This window comes from Calonectris borealis, chromosome 14 (genome assembly GCF_964195595.1).
Source record: "Calonectris borealis chromosome 14, bCalBor7.hap1.2, whole genome shotgun sequence".
NCBI classification, from domain to species: domain Eukaryota; kingdom Metazoa; phylum Chordata; class Aves; order Procellariiformes; family Procellariidae; genus Calonectris; species Calonectris borealis.
In genome coordinates this window covers 9,206,174-9,225,997 of record NC_134325.1, presented here as the reverse complement: position 1 = coordinate 9,225,997, position 19,824 = coordinate 9,206,174, and the positions used below count along the sequence as shown (strand labels likewise).

The 19,824-nt window shown below is 35.5% G+C and overlaps 1 protein-coding gene across 1 annotated transcript in view; it reads left to right on the top strand.

Moving 5' to 3' along the window:
• SBF2 (SET binding factor 2) overlaps positions 1 to 19,824 on the top strand; it is a 320,494-nt gene that overhangs the window by 297,887 nt on the left and 2,783 nt on the right. The window contains exons 39-45 of the mRNA XM_075163145.1: positions 4,688 to 4,814; positions 6,207 to 6,334; positions 8,263 to 8,496; positions 14,970 to 15,074; positions 16,506 to 16,699; positions 17,128 to 17,215; positions 19,590 to 19,721. Of these exons, the coding sequence (XP_075019246.1) occupies positions 4,688 to 4,814; positions 6,207 to 6,334; positions 8,263 to 8,496; positions 14,970 to 15,074; positions 16,506 to 16,699; positions 17,128 to 17,215; positions 19,590 to 19,721 (1,008 nt within the window). The remainder of the gene's footprint in view (positions 1 to 4,687; positions 4,815 to 6,206; positions 6,335 to 8,262; positions 8,497 to 14,969; positions 15,075 to 16,505; positions 16,700 to 17,127; positions 17,216 to 19,589; positions 19,722 to 19,824) is intronic.

The window sequence follows — 19,824 nt, the reverse complement described above, 5'->3', positions numbered from 1 at the left end:
AATTAAATTCAAGGATTTTGGTTTATTGTCATAAAATAGAATGTATCATGTTTTCTTCGTGGCAAAATTCTTGGGTTTTCTTTAAGTTATGTGTAACACAATCTGCAGTTCAAAGAACATGGAATAATGGATTACAATCATCCTGGATTTAAAAGTTAGGATGAAATGTAAAGTGGAATAAATCCCTGCTAACAACTGTCAGGTATGATTTTGCCTTAAGCTGCAAGGTGCCTAAAATATTGCTATTATACATATGAATGTGTCAAGGAAGTAGAAGAATGTTGCCTTTGTAATTCATCTCAGATAGCGGCTTTGATGCATGTCACTAGGTATCTGACTCTTCTCTATCTTTAAGAGGCAATATAAAGTATACAAGTTATTAACAGATATATTTTACAGAAAGATCTGTGTTTTCTGGTTTTCGGTCTTAAGCTGTGTCCACATGCCCTGGCTGCAGCTATATCAGCAGAAAGATTACCTCTTGCAGGCCATGTGGAGCTATTAATCACTTCTCCTCTGGTGGAGATGCCCTTCCAGTCTGTTAGCTAAGGGGTTCATGTGAACCTGCCTGCCTTTTCCAATCAAAATGGTAGAACAAAATTGGTAGAAAAGACCATCTGATGGGTATGGATTTAGAAGCAGTTCAGCAAGTCAATCTGAAGGAGGCAGTAATTTCTTATGAGGAAAGATAGGGCTGTCTAGGGATTATAATCTTTTCAGCCAGTGTTATCTTCATCCAAGAAAGGACATGGGAACACAGCTTTACTGCATAATCAGTGTAATATAGATAATGTAGACTTGTCTGTTATTAGAAAAAATTTTTAAGCTAAATGACTTGCAATCCTATTTAGAATGCAACTCTGAGTAAGTTTTCTAGAAATAAACTTACGAAGATTAGTCTTCTAACTCATGATGGCTTAGTATTGACTTACCAAATTCTAACAGTATGGTTGTAAACTCTAGGAAAATTACTTTTGAAGTCAAATTAATGGTTGAAGTTTCATAGGAATTTACTATGAAAAATAAACTTACTCCACAGTTGTACTTCAACATTTCTGTTAAGTTTCATTGGTTTCTGTGCAACTTGTTAGACAACTACAGAATCCAATTAGATTGCTACTTGACCCTGAAGTGTAATATATTATGATCAGTTTTAAAAAATTGCCCATTCACTGGAAATAAACATTTGGTCCTTTCAAAATATTTTTAACCATTATAGTCTCAACACACCAGGTGCGGTAAGAAAGTCACCATAAAGCCAGTATGTGCATTAAATGTCATAGGTTAAACTAAAGATACAGAGAAAACAAATGAAGCAGTGATTCCTAAATTAGAACTGCATCATCTTGTAAAAAGTCATTGTTTATGCCAGTATCTCCAGGTGTCAGCTGAGTTATTAATGCAAAATCATTCTTTCACAATAGCAGCATCTGGCAGATACTCTCTCTGCTTCTACGACAACTGAATTTGTGAAAGTGATGTCAGTGCAGGAAGCTTTTCTTATTTTTCTTCTGTATCTATTTGGTAATTTATTAAATATAATTAAAATAGAATTATTTTATAGAACTGACTTCTTTAAGCTCAGTAAGGAGCTCTGTTACAGCACTCTATGTAAGAGGAGGTGTGTGTGCTACTCCCATGATAGGTGTATTCAGTTATTCCAGTGTTTGCAGGAGTAGCCTCTTAGTGATTACTAGCACAGGACATTTTGGAGTATTATATTTCTTATTCAAACTAAGTAAATATTGATATATAATGGGATTACAAACCAAAATGTCTTGGAAAACTAAGGAAAGCTGATAGAAGTACTGGAAAAGTAAGGAAGGCTGATAGAAATATAAGAGATATTTAAGTTAATTGGGAACATGGTGATTTGAAAGAGAATTCTAAAATACCGAGTTTCTCTAATCATAATATTAGAAACATCTATCAGTTTACTCAGATTTTAAATGTTAATATATTATGGAGATCAAGCATTTTAAAAGATCATGCAGTTGTAATTTTCAAAGATACTCTGTCCCTGTAGACTTATCTTTCTAGGTGGTATGTGTTGAAATTGTAAAGTATAAAACATTGCTTCTAATTTACATGTAAATTTTGAGTATATCCCTTAAAATCAATGAATTAACTGAAATGGCACCAAAGATTTATCAGAGAGAAACCAGCTATATTTAACCTCAACCTAAGTGGTTACGTTGCCTTCAGTAATAAAAATCTCTCTTGTATGTTTATTTTTAATTGCTTAAATGAATACAAGTATTTTCTCCTATGTTAAATTTCTAATTTATCACTTCTGATGTTGGAGCTATATTTTATCAGGAGCTCAGCCATGTTTTAAATTTTGCAGACTGCACTGCAGCTAAACAAATCATGAATAACAGTAGTCACTTCACCTGGCTGTGGCATCTTTCCCATCTCCAAGTGTGCTGAAATCAGCCACAACCATTAAAACACAGACAATAACAATAACTACAATATTCACCTTTATCAAAGAAATGTTTTAGATTATAGTTGTTTTCACTTAAAAAGTAAATTATATTATTATAACTTACAGTTACTTGTAGTTTCAGAAATGTCAGAAATGGGATCGCTCACACCACCTAGATCCATGACAGGATTTTAGTAGCAGCTTATTCTTGTAACTCTTCAAATGTATTAAAATAATTATTGGACCATAAGTAGAAATTAGGGCCTTGTATAAGTCATGTCAAATAGCATAATGTAGCCTTTCCTTCTTACAATATATTAAAGAAAACTTTTCCTAACACAAGGTGGAAAAAGAGTACTAAACTACTTGTATATGTGTGTATATGTGTCTAAATGCACACACATATGCAGAGCTTTTTGGATTTCAGCTCAAAAGTACATGATGTCATTTTTTAACAGAATTAGTGTACTCTGATTATATTTTAATCTAATATATCCCAGAAAAATATTTTCTTTTTTATAAGGAGAACTAAAAAGTTACTTTGTCTATGGAGTTGAACTCTTGGATTTATTATAGAAAAAATTTTACTTAACTGTATTCTTACAAAACAGTGCAGGAATGTAGTTATTTGTATCAGGGGAGAAGTGGGGATAAAGTAAGTGTGGGTATATTGAACTGAGATATCTTAAAGTATCTTAGCATTTTAAATGCCAAACCATAAGCTAATATTGAGATATAACAACAAATTCTCTGACTGAAATGCTGTGTATGTGTTTATAGGCCCTTTCAAGGGATTTTCCCGTCACTTTTGTACGTTCGGTAGATAACCTTTCCTTGCTAAACACATATTTGTTTTCTTTATTTAGCTGATTGGGTTTTTTTTCAGCTGGCACATGTGAAAATCTAAACATCAGGGAGCTTCAAGTAGTCTAATACTAGTTTCCATAAGTACTAAAAAAACCCCATTTCTCTCCTGAGGAACTGGTAAGTAGAGATTAGAGAGAAAAGATGGAGTGGGAAAATGAGAGTGGTGGGAATGCAAAAGATAAGACACGGGAAGATTGCAGAACTAAAGGTATTTTACAAGTTTGATGTGAAGCTAGACAAAGCACAGTGGGACACATTTCAAATGTGAAATTCAATCAACAGTTTCTTTTTTGATTGCAAACTGTACTTATTTCCATTGTAATTGGGAATTTTCAGTTAATTACCATGCTTAATTCTGAAAATAAAGATAACAATTCATAAACGTATTTGAAGAGTAAATTTTAAATTTGAAATTAACACATGAAATTTCTGTGAACAATATCTCATCAAGATTAACTTTAGAATCTTGAATTTTATATGGAAATCAAGTATAAATATCATCAACAATTAATGCTAAAAAATTTTGCCATGAATATTAAACTTCATGCTTAAAATCTTACACCAGGCTCTTTCTGGTAACGTTCAAGAGGAAGCAATTGTGAAGAGCCAACTATCCCACATTGCTATACTCTGATAATCTTGTATTGTTGTCTTAAAAATCTGCTCCTGACTCATGTTGCAGACATTCACTGAATTAGATAGACCCCAAGTCTAACTGAGGATAACAATTTAAGATGTTACATTGTTTTTACTGTTTTAAAAGAATAATGGCAAGACACCTCCTCAGTATGTTTTTCATTCTTTTTCGTACTGTAATATTTTGATGCATGTTTTGAAAAGGAAGAAATACGTGTAGACTAGCAAGTACTTCAGAAATTATCTGTTTCAGTAATGGTAGATGAAATATCATTTGCAGTGTTACCTCTGTACATGTCTGCTACATTGGGTTCTGAGCAATAGTAAGAAATCTGCTGCAAAACCTTCCAATTAAAGTTTGATTTCCAGCTACATCCAGGAGTAGCATCTTTGCCTTTGAAGTCACATGGTGTCTCATGAGTTATCATAAAAGATTTATATTCAGTTTGATTACTTTGAAGAATACTGGGTTTTGTACAGAGTATAATACTGCTTATTATATAGTACACCCTATCTGCTCTGAAACATTTTTTGCAGCATAGACAATACATTAACTTAATTAGCTTTAAAATACTTTTAGACAAAATGTAGAATGATTTGTGTGTATAGAGAAGACAGTTGCCTATGGATGTATTTGTTGCCAGCGTTCACAGGGGAATTATTTTGCTGTTATATTTCACATTATTATTTATTACCTACCTATTTGTATTATATCTCAATACCCTTTTTTTTCCCTTCTTTCTTTTTTTTCTTTAGATTCATAACCAATACCCAACAGAGTTTGAATTCAATCAATATTATCTGAAGTTTCTGGCTTTTCATCACATATCAAATCGATTTAAAACATTTCTTCTGGATTCAGACTACGAAAGACTAGAACATGGTATGTGTGATGTTTGTTTATTGCATATTGGTTTTGCAGTTGTCGGTATTTTTCTCGTCGATATTTGGTCTACAAAAATTTGCCTAGTTTGAGATGGTCCAGTAATTGCATGGTGATGATGTAATGAATTCCTTTTCAGGAATATAAAGGAAGATGGAGGTGAAGAACATGTAGAATTTTCTGAATGAATAATTCCTGAGCCATGCCACTGATGAGACTAGGAGAAAGTGGAAGAAATTAGTGCCATGCCTCAGGGTTTTTTAGCAATTTGTCCACATGGTTCAGTTTCCCCTACTCGATATTTTATTTTAACATAAACAAAGTCCTTGGGAATCCTTCAGAGAGTGCATGAGGTTTCAGGAAGGGAAAGCCTTTCCATCTATTCTCTTTCACTTCTTTCTCTTGCATTCTCTTCAGTGTTTCTCTTCTGTCATATTTCTTTTTTACTCCATCTATCATGTGCAATCTTACTGGTTCCAAGGCCTTACTACCCTCAGAGCCCTCTTAATAAGACTTTACAACCACAGTTGAGGCCCTTCTTGGAACTTGTTCGCTAAGCAAAACACTTAAGTGCTCTGAATTTCACTGCTTCGTGGGGTGTTTCTCATGGCATATGGTCAATTTTAATGCTTCAAAGCTGTAGTAACTGTGGAACAGACTAAACTTGAGCAACCGTTTTATTTCAACAAAAAAAGTTAATTTCCATTATTTACCTTAATTTGAACAAAAGCAAGGAGTTGGAGTCAATGACCTCCTGTGGTTCCTTCCAACCTGGATTGTTACATGGTTCTACAATTGGGGGTGGAGGGGTGTGTGTTTGTTTATTTAGGGTAGTTTGCTTTCAAATACAATTTCATTCAATATAAAATCCTGTTTCCGGTAGTCTTTGGATAAACTATATGTCCTTCCAAAGACATTTCAGATATCACAAATCTAGGGTTAACTTATTTACACTATTCTGATTTGTTTTCCCTGAAATGAGTTAGCAAGTAATTTCAGGTGTAGCTGGTCCAGCAGATTGGAAGGGCTGGTAACCTCAGGGGCAGTGGGGGGCAGAATCAGTTAGCAGGGCTTAGTGATCTGCTGAGTCAGCATAGCTGCAGGCAGAAAGGCACATTCATAAATACACTCAAGTATTTCAGTAAATTTCAGAACAAGTTTATAAACATAATGCTACTGAATATCTTTTCATACAAAATTGATACTCTGCCAGTTTGTGGCAGAGTGGCAGTTGCGAAGCAAGCAGTTTCATCAAATATAATCTCTTGTTGCAATGGCATTTGATAGTACATTTTACTATACATTTAGTCTGTGAAATTCCTTTTGGCTATGCTTTAGTGTTTATTATGTATTATCATAAAGCTATCTTCTTGCTGCTATTATTTTCCCTAGGGACATTGTTTGAAGATAAAGGAGATAAACATGCCAAAAAAGGAATTTGTATTTGGGAATGTATTGAAAAGATGCACAGAAGGAGCCCTGTTTTCTTCAATTACCTTTATGCCCCTGCTGAAATAGAGGTATGATTTAAAAAAAAAAAGATCATTTGTTATTCTGAGTCCTTGAGTACATTTTGATATCTTAATTGTTCTCAAATGAATTAAGCATTTGGCGGACAAAGTTGACCCACCTTGATTGATTGGAGTGGTGTCTCACAGGCTAATATTCTCAGTCATCTTAGTTATGGAAATGATATTTAAAAGGCCAAATTCTGGAACATGTGTTCATGCATCCCGCTGCGGTAAATGAGGATGTTTGTTTGATTCCATTTAATTATATGAATGATTATAAAAATGATCTTAAAGTTTGCACAGATTGTTTAAAAAAAAACATTACATACTGCAAACCACAGTTATGAAGAAATGAGTTTAGAGTCAGAATGGGATACATTTCATAATGATCTGATTGAATCACATTATATATCTTATATGATAATGTATGTCCACTAGATTGGACTGTGTCTTGAATAATTATATAAAATTCACAATACACTCACCATTATAGAATTCTGCAATAGCTGGGGAAGAAGCAGGCAAGATCTCTCAGGAACTACAAGAAAAGGGTGCTGTTCTTACTGTAGTTCTGGAGACAAGGCTGTTTTAAGATGTTCCTGCAATCTACTGCGCCAGAGATATTCATTCCTATGCTGCTCTCTCCTGCTTTGGCAGTGAGCTTCACCCTGATAAATCATTTGTTTGCATGTCTGTCCACTGCTGGTGACCAGAAAACATAATGACGGGACAGTCTCCACTGTCTCGGAGGGCATGGCGCCACTGTTATTTTTGTTGTTTCTTGGTTTTCCTTTTTCCTCAAGTTGTTTCACCACATTGTATCTTAGCATACATAGCACATTGCACTCAGTTCTGCTATATAAGCTGACCTCATTTTAAAAAAAAGAAAAAATTATTTTCTTTAGGTATTTTGAGTCTGCGTCAGATCACTATTGCAGTCAACAGTGCAGCCCCCTTCAAGCCACACACACGCACACATACTTATACTCGCCTAATAAAGTGGTGGTGCAAGAGCGAGGAGGGAGAAAACGAGACGGTGACATTCAGTGGATAGAAAGTGCTTCAGCTGTCTTTGTTTTAGAGAAACGTCTGTTTTCTCTGTAGAAGGATCACTGTGATGAATTTGGAGCTTTATGGGCTGCTTGTTCACTCTGTGTTTTATCCATTTTGCTGTAAGCAGTAGTCTGATTAGTAAGCAATCAGGAGTAGCTTTCGATACTTTGATAGTGTTTTCTTTCTCTTTTTTAAAAGAAACTATTTTTCCTCATATGAAATGTTGTCATAGTAGCAGAATTAGTCATTATGACCGAGCATCACTCTTCAGACTTTAAAATTGCCTGTTCACCTGAGGTAGTAATTCCCTTCAAGTAAGGTGCATGCAAACTGAAAGTCTTACCTTATTTTTTAAAAGAAAAAAAAACCCAAACATTTTTAATACAAAGTGATCTGTTTTAAACTACCCTGAAAGACCTACAGTCCCTGGCTGCCTACCTCATATTGCTGTGTTTTTTCCAAATGGCATGTCCACTTATGTTATACAGCCTGTCTCCTTTCTCTGATGGTAGCGAGCCTTGGATTTTCTGCTGAGAAAAATTGAAGGGTGATTGCTATCGAGTGCCTTTTGTATCTTTAACAGGAGACACAAAGACTGTGAGGGTACCAACTGCATATGCTGAATTAGAGTTCTTGGTAGGTACCTGGTTTAGTAGAAGGATAAAAATGAGTAGTATCTTCCCAAAGCTAGTTTTAGTTTTAAGTTTTGATCTGACTCAGCCAAGATCTTGCTGTGGAAATTATGAAATTGCAGCACTACTCACCCAGTGCAATATACTGTTCAATTTAGAATAATCTAGAAAATACAAGTATTGTGTTGTATTGTAAGTCTGAAACTCAAAGACTTCCTTTCTGTTATTATAATAAAACTTTGTTTCAAATAGGCACTGAAACCAAATGTAAATATGTCCAGCCTCAAAAAGTGGGATTATTATGTAGAAGAGATTTTGGCTACAGGTCCTTCCTACGATTGGACCATGGTAACTGCAAAATGCAGTGTTTCAGAGGAAACTGACCAAACAGATGGGTCACTCTCTCAGACTAAGAGGAAAATAGTATGGCCATGTTATGATGATGTTAAAAAAATACAACCTGATGCCATCAGCAGCCTTTTAAATGTAAGTACATGTGTTACACAGAACAGTAAGTTCTCTTACGCTCATTAAATTCATATTGACTTTTTATTGCTATATAGATATACTGTTATTAAAAGGATCATGATAGATCTCAAAACAGGTATTTAGTAAAACCGACTGGTTGATCTTGAGAAGTGATGGTTGGTCTGGGAATCAATCAGATTTCCTGCAAAGCTTACGTTGTTCTGAATGAACAGTTTTCTGGGAGTGCACTTTAATAGTAGTTAATAACTATGAGAAAGCCAGTCATGGATTCATTTTTTTCACTGACTTCTTAAAATAATAAGGTAGGTAGCGAAAAAAAAATTTAGGTTGCCTTTTATAAGAAATGCAGGAACTGTTATTTTAATTTAGGCAAATGTTCGATCTAGATTTCTTGTCCTCTTTCTACTAAGTTTAAAGTAGGTGTGCAGTAAAATGACAAAGACACAGATTTCCAGACAGATCAGAAAAAAGAATCTTACACTTGTTGATTTTAACAAGTGGGAGGCAGATACACAAACATAAACTGAACATCTTGGCCCAAATTTCTGAAAAAAGCTTTCTATGATTGCTCTTACTTTATTCATGTTTACTAGGACCAAACTCGTAAACTTAGATTCTTCAGAATATTTTGGTACTTGAAATAGATACTTGATTTTGGCTGCTTCTTGTTTGGGCTCATGTAGGCTGCTTAGGTTTTGTCTTTTTTTCATTAGAAGATAAAAAAAAGATCCCATTATCATGATAATTGTTGTAGTTATTTAGAATGATTTAACATCTGTATTGTCTTAAATGTTTGTTGTTTGATTATAGTTAATTAACAGTCCTAATATTTAGATTATAATTGTAATTGATAGCGCAGGAAAATGACAAGGGCTTTTTTCACTTCCTGGAGCTATTGTTTCAAGCCACGAGCATATTCAGATACACCTCACTATGTACAGTTTTTTCTTTTGAAAACTATTTGCAGACTTTACCTTATATTAAAGCTGGGATTATGGAGCCTAATATTGCAATACTTGGAAAATTAGGATATGCTGTGGGTCACTGAACTCCTCTGAATCAAAGGTGATTTTTAGCAAAGTCTTAAGGCATGAAGTTTCTGAATGGGTTTAAGTCCTTGCTAGATAGACTTGCTTTTGCTAGAGAGTTAGCTTTATTCTGGTATATTCCTCAAATTTCATTTGGTCCATTCCTTCCAATCGTAATTGATCAAACACAGGAACAATGCCCAATTAAAAAAAATAATAAAATAATCACTTTTAAAACTCCCCTTGACTCAAAATAAGATAGCCAGAACTTCTCAGAGCTTATAATTTCACAAATGCAAAGAAGGAGCAGTCTCTCAGCAGGGGTCATATCAGGGATTCTTTAGCAAAAAAACAGAGAGCTTTTGTATCAGGTAACTAGAGGCCAGAAGTACATCAGGAATATAGCAACAATGTTCTTCTGCATTTCTTCCTGGGGTAGATGCCAAACTATCCATATCCACAACTGTGAGAAACTGCCATATAACAGGGAAATTAGCCATATTATATTCCAAAGATATGTGGGTCAGGTTTTACAGAGTTTAAATGTTATTTGTGAATTAGATTATAGTAATAAAAGATAGCAATGGAGAGGAACATTTGGAAAACTTTGAAGAGGTTGTATAAAGGTTACAAAAATATTCTTCTAAGTTCAAAAAGCAAAGTGAACTTTCTTTTAAAACAACTTGTTAATTTAGGGCTATTGCTGATGTAGGAGAAAGACCTCTCTTTAATCATAAATCCGTTGAGAATGTGTTGGTATCCAAAAAATGTTTGAACTGAGACATATTTAGCAATGGTAAATTATTAGGGAAGATTGAGTCTCCCTTAGTTTATAATGATAAGCCCAAAGTTGTTTGTTCTAAAGATATTTTTCAATTGAAAACTAGATAGTGCTCTTCAGATGTAAAGCTGAAACAGAGAAGTTATTGTGTGTCTTAATTCAGAATTTTCCTTGGTAGGATGTGGTGCTCTTCTATTAAGAGCAAAAGGTGTAATTTTTTAGCAGTAAATGTTGTAATATGGTTTGGGTACATAACAATCCACCTCTAACCAGGTGGCTTTATGGTTTCCATAAATCCTTATGTTTATGAGTTTTAGAAAGTTAACCAATCTGCACATTTAATTAATTTAGTCCTAAATGAAGCCTTTTAAAGATTGCAGAAAATAAAATGCATTTTAAAAAACAGATTTCTGTATAAAGCTTCTCAATTCACTTCTACCACATCAGAGGCAGCCAACAAATATGAGCTAGGTTATTCAAATCTTAAATTCTCAAAAGTGTACTTTGGAGACATAAATGTTCAAAAGTAGATCCAAACGGAGGTGCTTCCCTTTAAGACCATTTTCTGATAGGCTTTCTGCATGATAGAAATCAGAAACAAGGTACCGATAGTAAGAGTACCTACCCATCCATTTTTTAAAGAAAATGAAAGGTAATTGTGAAACAGCACACCTATGCCTCTATTTTCTCTTTCAGAGATTAGTTCCAATTAGCTTTAAAAGAATTTCTCCATTTTAAAAAGGTAGATTTCTCCACAAAACTCAAAAACAACTCATTTGACTGGAACTTTGAGGTTCCTGCTGCTTTTTTTTTTTTTGTAAGCACTTGCTTTCCTTGCTTGTAAAATTCAGTAAGATTATACCACAGTGTAGCACATCCAAGAGCCATGTCTTCAGGCTAAAGTTCTGGGTTAAATGTTTCCCATAAAGACTAGCTCTTCAAATGGTCCTTTGACATGAGTATGTTGTGATACATTACAAATGAGCTAACTTGCCTGAGTGACGTTAACAAAGGGAAGTGCAAAGTTCTGCACCTGGGGAGGAACAACCCCATGCGCCAATGTATGCTGGGGGCGCCCAGCTGGAAAACAGCTTTGCAGAAAGGGCCCTGGGGGTCCTAGGGAACAGCAAGCTGACTGTGATCCAACAAAGTGCCCTTGCAGCAATGACGGCTAGTGATATCCTGGGTTGGATTAGAAGTGTTGCCTGCAGGTTGAGGGAGGTGATCCTTTCCCTCTATTCAGCCCTGTTAAGGCCAAACCTGGAGTACTATGCCCAGTTCTGGGCTCCCTGGTACAAGGGAGAGATGAGACTACTGGAGAGAGTCCAGCAAATGGCCATGAAGATGGTTAAGGGACTGGAGCATCTCTCATATGAGGAAAGGCTGAGAGAGTTGGGACTGTTTAGCCTGCAGAAGAGGAGGCTCAGCGGGGGAATCTTATCAATGTATATAAATACCTGAAGAGAGGGTGCAAAGAGGACAGAGCCAGGCTCTTTTCAGTGGTGCCCAGTGACAGGACCAGAGGCAATGGGCACAAACTGAAACACAGGAGGTTCCATCTGAGCATCAGGAAACATTTTTTCACTGTGAGGGTAACTGAGCACTGGCACAGGTTGCCCAGAGACGTTGTGGAGTCTCCATCCTTGGAGATACTCAAAAGCCACCTGGACACAGTCCTGGGCAACTGGCTCAAGGTGGCCCTGCTTCAGCAGGGGGATTGGACCAGATGACCTCCAGAGGTCACTTCCAACCTCAACCATTCTGAAACATGCCTGGTTGCTGGTTGTATCAGAGGTAGTAATCTACCAATATTTCAGTGAAAATGCAAGTCAAATCCTTGAGGGCAGACACATCTCCACTGTTTCCCACTAATTTGCTAATGTTCCTAAAAAGGTATTCAGTCCCCATAATTCACTGGGAGTGGCTCAGATTCTGGTACTTTTAAGAGTTGTGAGACATGAACCTATTCTTACAAATAAGCAATTACATCACTTAACATTAGATGGTGATTGCTCAGAGAGAGGTTGGCAAACTCAAAGATGCCACTTCAGGATGCCAGTCACCCAAATTAACTCTGCCGTAAAGAACTAAAGCTATGTAAGGGGTCGATGAATAACCAGCAGAACAATAAAAATAGCACTTCTGACTGTGAGCTGGTTTATAACTTTTGGTCATGTGCCAAAAAGACTGATCCGTCAAAGTGGACCCTGAACCAAAAAGTTTATTCCAAATATTGAACAACTAGTCGTGTACAACTTGTTGCACACACAAGTCTGAACACTTGACAGAGCCAGCAATTCGATCACTGGATACACATTTAGCATTTTTCTATTTGTCGTCAAAGTCTCAGAAGTCTTCTAGCCCAGGAGTTGAAGAGGAAATACTGGCAAGTAAGGACTTGCAAAACAGGCTGCTCTGTCACAGTCAAGACAGTTCACTAGTGTAGGACTTTGTCCACATTGTTTTGTGTGTGCACAAACACATTGTGGATACAAAGGAGGTGATCAGTCTCTACAATTCTGGAGTGTCTGCAGAGTTATCTCCTGTCTGTACCATTCAGATATTACAAAGCAGATTACTTAGCAGATACATCTTTTGAAAGGCACAGAAGTGCTAATTGCTTGTAATTACTAATTTCAGGAAATGTATATTAATACAATTGTATTTGTGATAACCTTTCTTTTTATACGTATTGACTTCTGTTCCCGTAATTCCTGTAAGTCTAGGCAACAGGAGATGGAACAGAAAGATAAATTTAAGGCATTTTTCTTTCAATGAAATGCAGCTATTCATAGTCCATTCCACACATGGAAGGAAAAAAAAACTGACGTTTTCAGTAAAATTTAAAACTGAAGGGGCAAGAGTAAATCTTAGTGATTTATTGCCATGTAAGTTTTTTACATGGGGTTTATTAAAGGAGAACTTATTCCTAACTTTTCAAGTTATATATAGGAGATTGTTGAAAGTTTTTCATTTTAAGTTCTGGAAGCACTACTCATTATGGAGCCAAAAAAGAAGGAATGTGACCCAGTTGCTAAGTAACAAGTTTCAGTTACTTCCAGATTCTGCAGAGAAAGACTCGTACTCAGAAGTCAAGACTAGGGCAGAAAGAGATTGATCAGATTAAAACCTGACTAACTTTTAGCACTAAAGAGCTTGTATTCTTTTGCAGCAATTTGGAAAGCCTTTTGCGTAAAAAGTCTGTGGTAAATTGATTCAGTTGTATGTATCCCATCAAGAAGAGTTTTACACTCAGCACTTTGAAAGAGGAACAAGTAATCTAGAGAAGCCTTTAGCATGACTTGTGTTCACCATTCCTTATTTTTGTATCTACTTGTGAAGATACTCCAGACAAAACTATCCTGGTTTTATTTCTTGGCAGGAGGAGAGTCCCATAATATTTAATGTATATGTGGCTTTCAACGGCCTTCAGTATTTAAAACTTCTGGTTTGATTCTTGCTTTTAAGCTGGATTTCTTGTATTTAGTTTTACTTTTGAGTATTCTAATTTACTTTCAACAAGGAAGAGTTTGTAGAAATATTTTGTTCCTGTTACACTGTCAAATACTGGCTTTTTTATTTTCACTTCAGAGTTCAAAATTTAGTTCAGGAGTTAATTTCCTGGTTCAAAATGTTTTCTTACTTTAAAAATATAGTAATTTTCTGTAAGTCTTTCAATAACAATTTCCTGAAGAAATTGTCATTCTAAAAGACCAATAGGAGTTGGAGAATATTATGAAATCTACTCTAAACATTTGGTATAGTAGAAGTCAGAGACTTACTGTCTCTACTTTGAAAATAAATGTCTTGGGTTTTAGTTGGCTTTTATATAGACAGGAATTCTCTGTCCAATGGCAATTTTCTGTTCCATCATCAATTTTTAATTGGATTTGCAAAATTGAGTTTTTAATTTGATTTCATTAAGAATCAGATTTTCATAACAATATAGTTGTTGAAAGTAAAAATATAGAAAGGAAACATGGCAAAGAATATGGACCACACATCAAAATAATGACAAATGTATCAATGAGTGTTCACAAGTAAACATAAACTAATGAAATTGCCTCTTTTTACTTAGCTTTGCATGCACTGTCTTATTAACAGGAAATAACCCTAACTGGAGGTTATCGACATAGGTCATATTCCCAAGTTCCACAACAAGAACATGTTGTTACAGTTTGGCATCCAAATTGAATAAATCTTTCTGTTTCATTTCCTTCTTTTATTACGGCTTTGTATCACATTTTATAAACCAGGGTAAATGTTAATATTGGCAATGTACAATGTTGGTGTCACAGCACAGAATTTGTTCTTTGTAAATATTTTTATAAAAAATAGCCTATCCTTATCATTGCCATGTTTCTACTATGGCAATTGGTGTTGAATTTTGTGTGTTCAGGAGAACTGGCAGAGAATTGAAAGCACAGTGGCTCCTCCAACTGTGACATGCAAGAAGAATGATATGGCTGATGCTGTTGCCTTTGACTCCTGAGTCAGTTTATAGCTGGTTTGACAGAGGTTTTTGTACTTTACTGGGCAACATGGCCTAAAAGTTCCCTGTGTAAAAATATTGACTAGAAAATGGTTGTATAAAAATGATTGCCATGAAGTGATCCGTTAGAAATGTTTATCCTTAAGAAAACCCTTATTATTTGTTTCAGGAAATTGAAAGGTTGGAAAGTAAATTAAATCAGAGCCCAGAAAGGTGGCAGCTTTTGTGGGAAAGGGTCAAAATGAATCTAAAGGATGACACCAGACAAGACAATGTAAGTAGTAAAAGAGCTCATCCAATAGAATAATTCCGTTCCTGCTACATAGGCTACCTGGGGCACTGACAAAATCACAGTATTTCTTGGAGTAAAATACTGCTTGTGAAAAATTGAATATGTTGTTCTAACCCATAATACTGGCTCTGTATTTCTGCATGTAGAAAAATATATTTATATTTCTGCTATTTATCTAATTGCTTTTCCAGAGTAGATTAAGGCATACAGACAAAATGAGCACGAGCATTTTATTAATACACAAATATATGACTTATATATTTAAAATATTCAAGTACAAAAAAACTCAGTTGCTGAAAGTAGCCAAAAGGACATCACAGAGTTTCAGAGATGAGTAAAGATATTTCCATGTCTAAAAGGAATTTTGGAATTGTAGATTCTAGTAAAGGTAGGAAGAGTTCATGCTTGTGTTTCCAATTCTTGACTGTGGTAAAAAGAATAGCTGACAATATAGATATTTTCTAAGTCAAAGGCTTTCTCTTTGCTATCTACATGCACTAGGAAGAATGTTAGATACTGCTTTTTGTGAGCTTTCCCTATAAACTTGGCACAGTGAGTTACCAGCTCAAGACTGTACCCTAACTCTTCAGCTTCAAGTGCTTGTTCAAATTTGCCAGTCTCCATGCAATGGTTAGGTGACAGCACTGCTTTGTTTTTTGTCCTTTGCTCTCAGGAAAGCAATATGCTTTATGTCTGTCAGAGTCATTCAAGTTCACTTTATACCCTAGACGAATTCGAGATGAAAAAAGTTTTATCCTAGCAAAGCAGAGGATTTTTTTATTGAATTGGAAGCAGAAAAGAAAATGCAAGTATAGATATACCTGATATCGGTCTCCTGTCCTAGCTGTTATTTAAGGATTTTCAGATAAATGCAATAGCTAAGAGTCAACCCCAAAGAACTCTCTCTCTAGGATGCTGTCATTTAGATTAAGACTAAATTCAGGATACCTCTTGTTCCAGGTTATTGAGATTCTACTAAAATGATTTGGATCTATAAAGTAGCTCTTGGAAACTGCACTCTTTTTCCTTCCCTCCCTTCCCTTCCCTTCCCTTCCCTTTCTTCCCTATGAAATTAGGGAAATTTGTGGTATCCAAATGTCTGACTAGTTATAGATGCTTCTGAGAAAGCAAGGCAAACATTGTTCAAGATTATGTAAATGGAATATACAAAGCTGCTCTGAAATACTGATTTCTCACACCATGTGAACCCTGCTGCTTAAGAAATTCATTGCATTGCCATCTCTCCGACTTCTTTTCTGAGGCAGCACTGACTTGTATTATGAAGATTTTTTTGGCCTCATAATAATTCACAACTTATGTGTTGTACCACGTATTATCAGTATAATGTTGAGACTGTCTCACAACGCAAGACACATGGCATTACCTTTTTTCTTTTATTTTCATCTTTTTTAGCTCCGGAGACATCCTTCTGGCTCCTCAGGGATGATGTCAGCTAATCTGCATTCCTATCAAAAGAGGCCTTTGTTGGAAATACCTGACAGTGGGATGGGTGAGGAACAGAGTGCAAGCATCTCTCCCTCTAATGGAGTAGATAGAAGAACAACTACGCTATACAATCATTTCACATCAAAGAATGACGAAAATAGGTAAACTGAATAATCATAGAGTATGTATGAACCTTGTATTAGATTGGTACAAGTCTCTGCCTTAGGAAAAAAAAAAGAAATTTTCATAGGCACAGAATGCTTTGTGACTACTTTATTCCTTCTTTGTGGTTTTGGTTACATTTAGTTGTCTTGATGGGTGGGCCTCTGTCTCCGAGCAGTATCTTTCAATCTTCCCGTTTATATGCACAAGCAGATTGTAGCTGCAAATTTAATGCATCCAGACTACCGAAACAGTGTTTATCAGTGTATCACAGTTACCAATAACTAAACTAATGGTTTAAAACTGATTTGTTTTACTGCAGTGAAAGAAGTGTTTGAATATGTATGTAGTCGTTTTCGGGCTTTTATATATCACCAGTATTCATATTATGGAATCACGTGCCATTTGTATTTTCTGTACCTTTCAGATCTTTTGAAGGTACGCTATACAAAAGAGGAGCTTTACTAAAAGGCTGGAAACCTCGCTGGTTTGTGCTGGATGTGACAAAACACCAGGTAAAACCTTTTCAGATAATGATGTTTTTATGACTAGTTTGCTGCTTTTTTATTTACTGGGTTTGTATAGATTGATTTTACAAATAATACTAATAATGATTATTTTCAGATGCGATGTGTGTGTTACATCATTATAGACCATATATCTATGTTTATCTTGTGTATGTTGTAGCTGATAGAGCATTCTGAATGGACAGAGGTTTTTTAGTATTTCGGGTTTTTTAAAACAGTGATAACTGTTTAGCATATAATCATAAAAGACTTCTTGGACTCAAAGTCATGCATTATTATTCAGGCCCAAACATTTTTTGCCTGCTTCATACCTCAGGATAAAAAAGCCAGGTAGTGCCTGAGGACATTTTCTGGGCATTGTGGTATACAAGCAATACAAGCAATTTTTAAAATTACTGCTAACTCCAGAATGTCATTGACCTATTAAGTAATGAGCATAATTTGCCCTTTAATATAACCGCCTTAGTTTCCAAAAGAACTAAAAACTCCTTCTGAACTAGAGAGTGAAAAACTTAGAAAGTATTCCCTAGAGTGCAATTGGGATGCTGACAGCTAACACAGTAACTGATAGCAAGTTTAATTCAGGCATTCATGTTGAAACTGTAGTAGTTCCTGTATGCACAGTGTGTGTTTTATAGCCACTTTGTTCCTCAAGCACTTTGCCATGAGCAGTTTTCTTTGCCAATGAAAGGGCATGATAGACTCTGGATAATCATAATCTGAATTGCTTCAGCAGAAAAATCCATTTACCTCACTTGACTTTTCAGTGTTTTTCTGAAATCTGCATTTGAGAAAGCTGACCGGGAATGTCTGTATGAAAGTCTTTTCAAGTATGGAGAACAGGATCACAGATCGCTCTGAAATGAGTTTGAATTTTGTAAATGACTTAAAATGAGTTAAAATTTCATCTCAAATCTGTATTTCTAAAAGTCCCCAAATGCCAAGTTCCTGATTGAACAATAATTTCAGGTGCCATATATAGTAGTATTTTAGATTAGTCATACTGATGGAAATTTAGTAGCCAAAGTATTTATAAATATTCTGACAAATCATTGTACAGCAAGGAACACTAAAAAGAGAGGGTATCTGTTGGTCTAAACATTTTACCCAATTTACAGTGTATACCAGAATTCTGCAGTGGAAATTAGTGATCTTATGTACTTTAAATAATGTTGGGTCATCAGGCAGTAATCTTCATTGAGCCAAATATTCCACACAGTGTGGGTTGTAACCTCTGAGACTCATGTATGCTTTTGTTTAAAAATATTAATTTATTGTAATCAATACACTTTAAAAATATGTAATATAGATAAAGACAGTCATCTTTTAAAATGCTAATTGAGGAATTCTAGATTAGCGTGGTAAAATACCAGAAAATGTGCTGATTATAATTATTCTTCCTGATATACAGGAGAAAAGGTTCGTTTTGCAGAAGAAAAAAATACTTCAACATTTTTTGTATATCCAAATATCCTCCTGAGTATCATAGATGTAGGAGTAATACAGGTCAACCTTAGTTGGAATTCTGTTGTTTGACCTTTGCTATGAAGGTTTGCTGTACTATTTTGCATTGGTTTATGGGATTGATTTTTTTTTTTTTTTTTAAAAAAGCAAGTATCAGATTTTCTCTTCTGGAACTTGTTTGCATATTGAAACTCAGTTTACAGAGTGGTTAACATTCATGTCAAAGTATCTTTGCAAGGAGAGGGGGAAAAAAAAAAAAGCAAGCTTCATTCAACCACTAAGTGCAGTATAGGAAAATGTGAGTTTTCTATGTAGTTTATAATTATCTAAAATTATACTTAAATTTTTGCTGATCATTTTAAATTCTTGAAATATAGAGAATAAGTGTTCTGTTAACTCCTTGGTGAAGTAAAACTTTTGTGTTAGTTTCAATGTAATGAACAGAGAAGAGGTGGTTTCTGTTAGAAAAACTGATAAGGAAGGCTGAGTCCTAAAGACCAGGTTCTGTTTTCATCCTTCACGCATCCTCTGCCCAGAAGCAATGCATGACTATTTGAAGCTTCTCTGCTCTGAAACTCTGGTGACAAAATGCTTCTCCCCCAACTCCATGTCTGCATAGGAATGGGTGGTGGAGACTTTGCTATTACCCAGAGATGTCAAATAGAGGACTGGCCAGTTAAAGGCTATCACTAGTCCCACAATTTTGTATATACACAACCTATGGTTTCTGTCAGTTGTGTCTTAGAAGTTTTCCATGTCTGATGTCCTTGGGTCCTAGTAATATTTGTGCCTCCCACCCTTACCCCTCCATGCCCCCAAGTTGTATGCAGGAAAAGGAAGAAGTGAAAGGTCCATCTAAGTGGCATATTTGGATTTTTTTTTTCCTCTTGTGGTCTAGCTGCGATACTATGATTCTGGTGAGGATACAAGCTGTAAGGGACACATAGACCTTGCAGAAGTAGAAACTGTGATTCCTGCTTCTCCAACAATTGGAGCCCCAAAACATGCAAGTGAAAAAGCATTTTTTGATGTAAGTATATCTGGTCTTTACTTGATCTTTGTGTGAAACTTCCTTTTCTTAGTGTGTTGAACCTACTACTTTCAGTCCTGCTGGAAGGTGTGAGCTAGGAAGG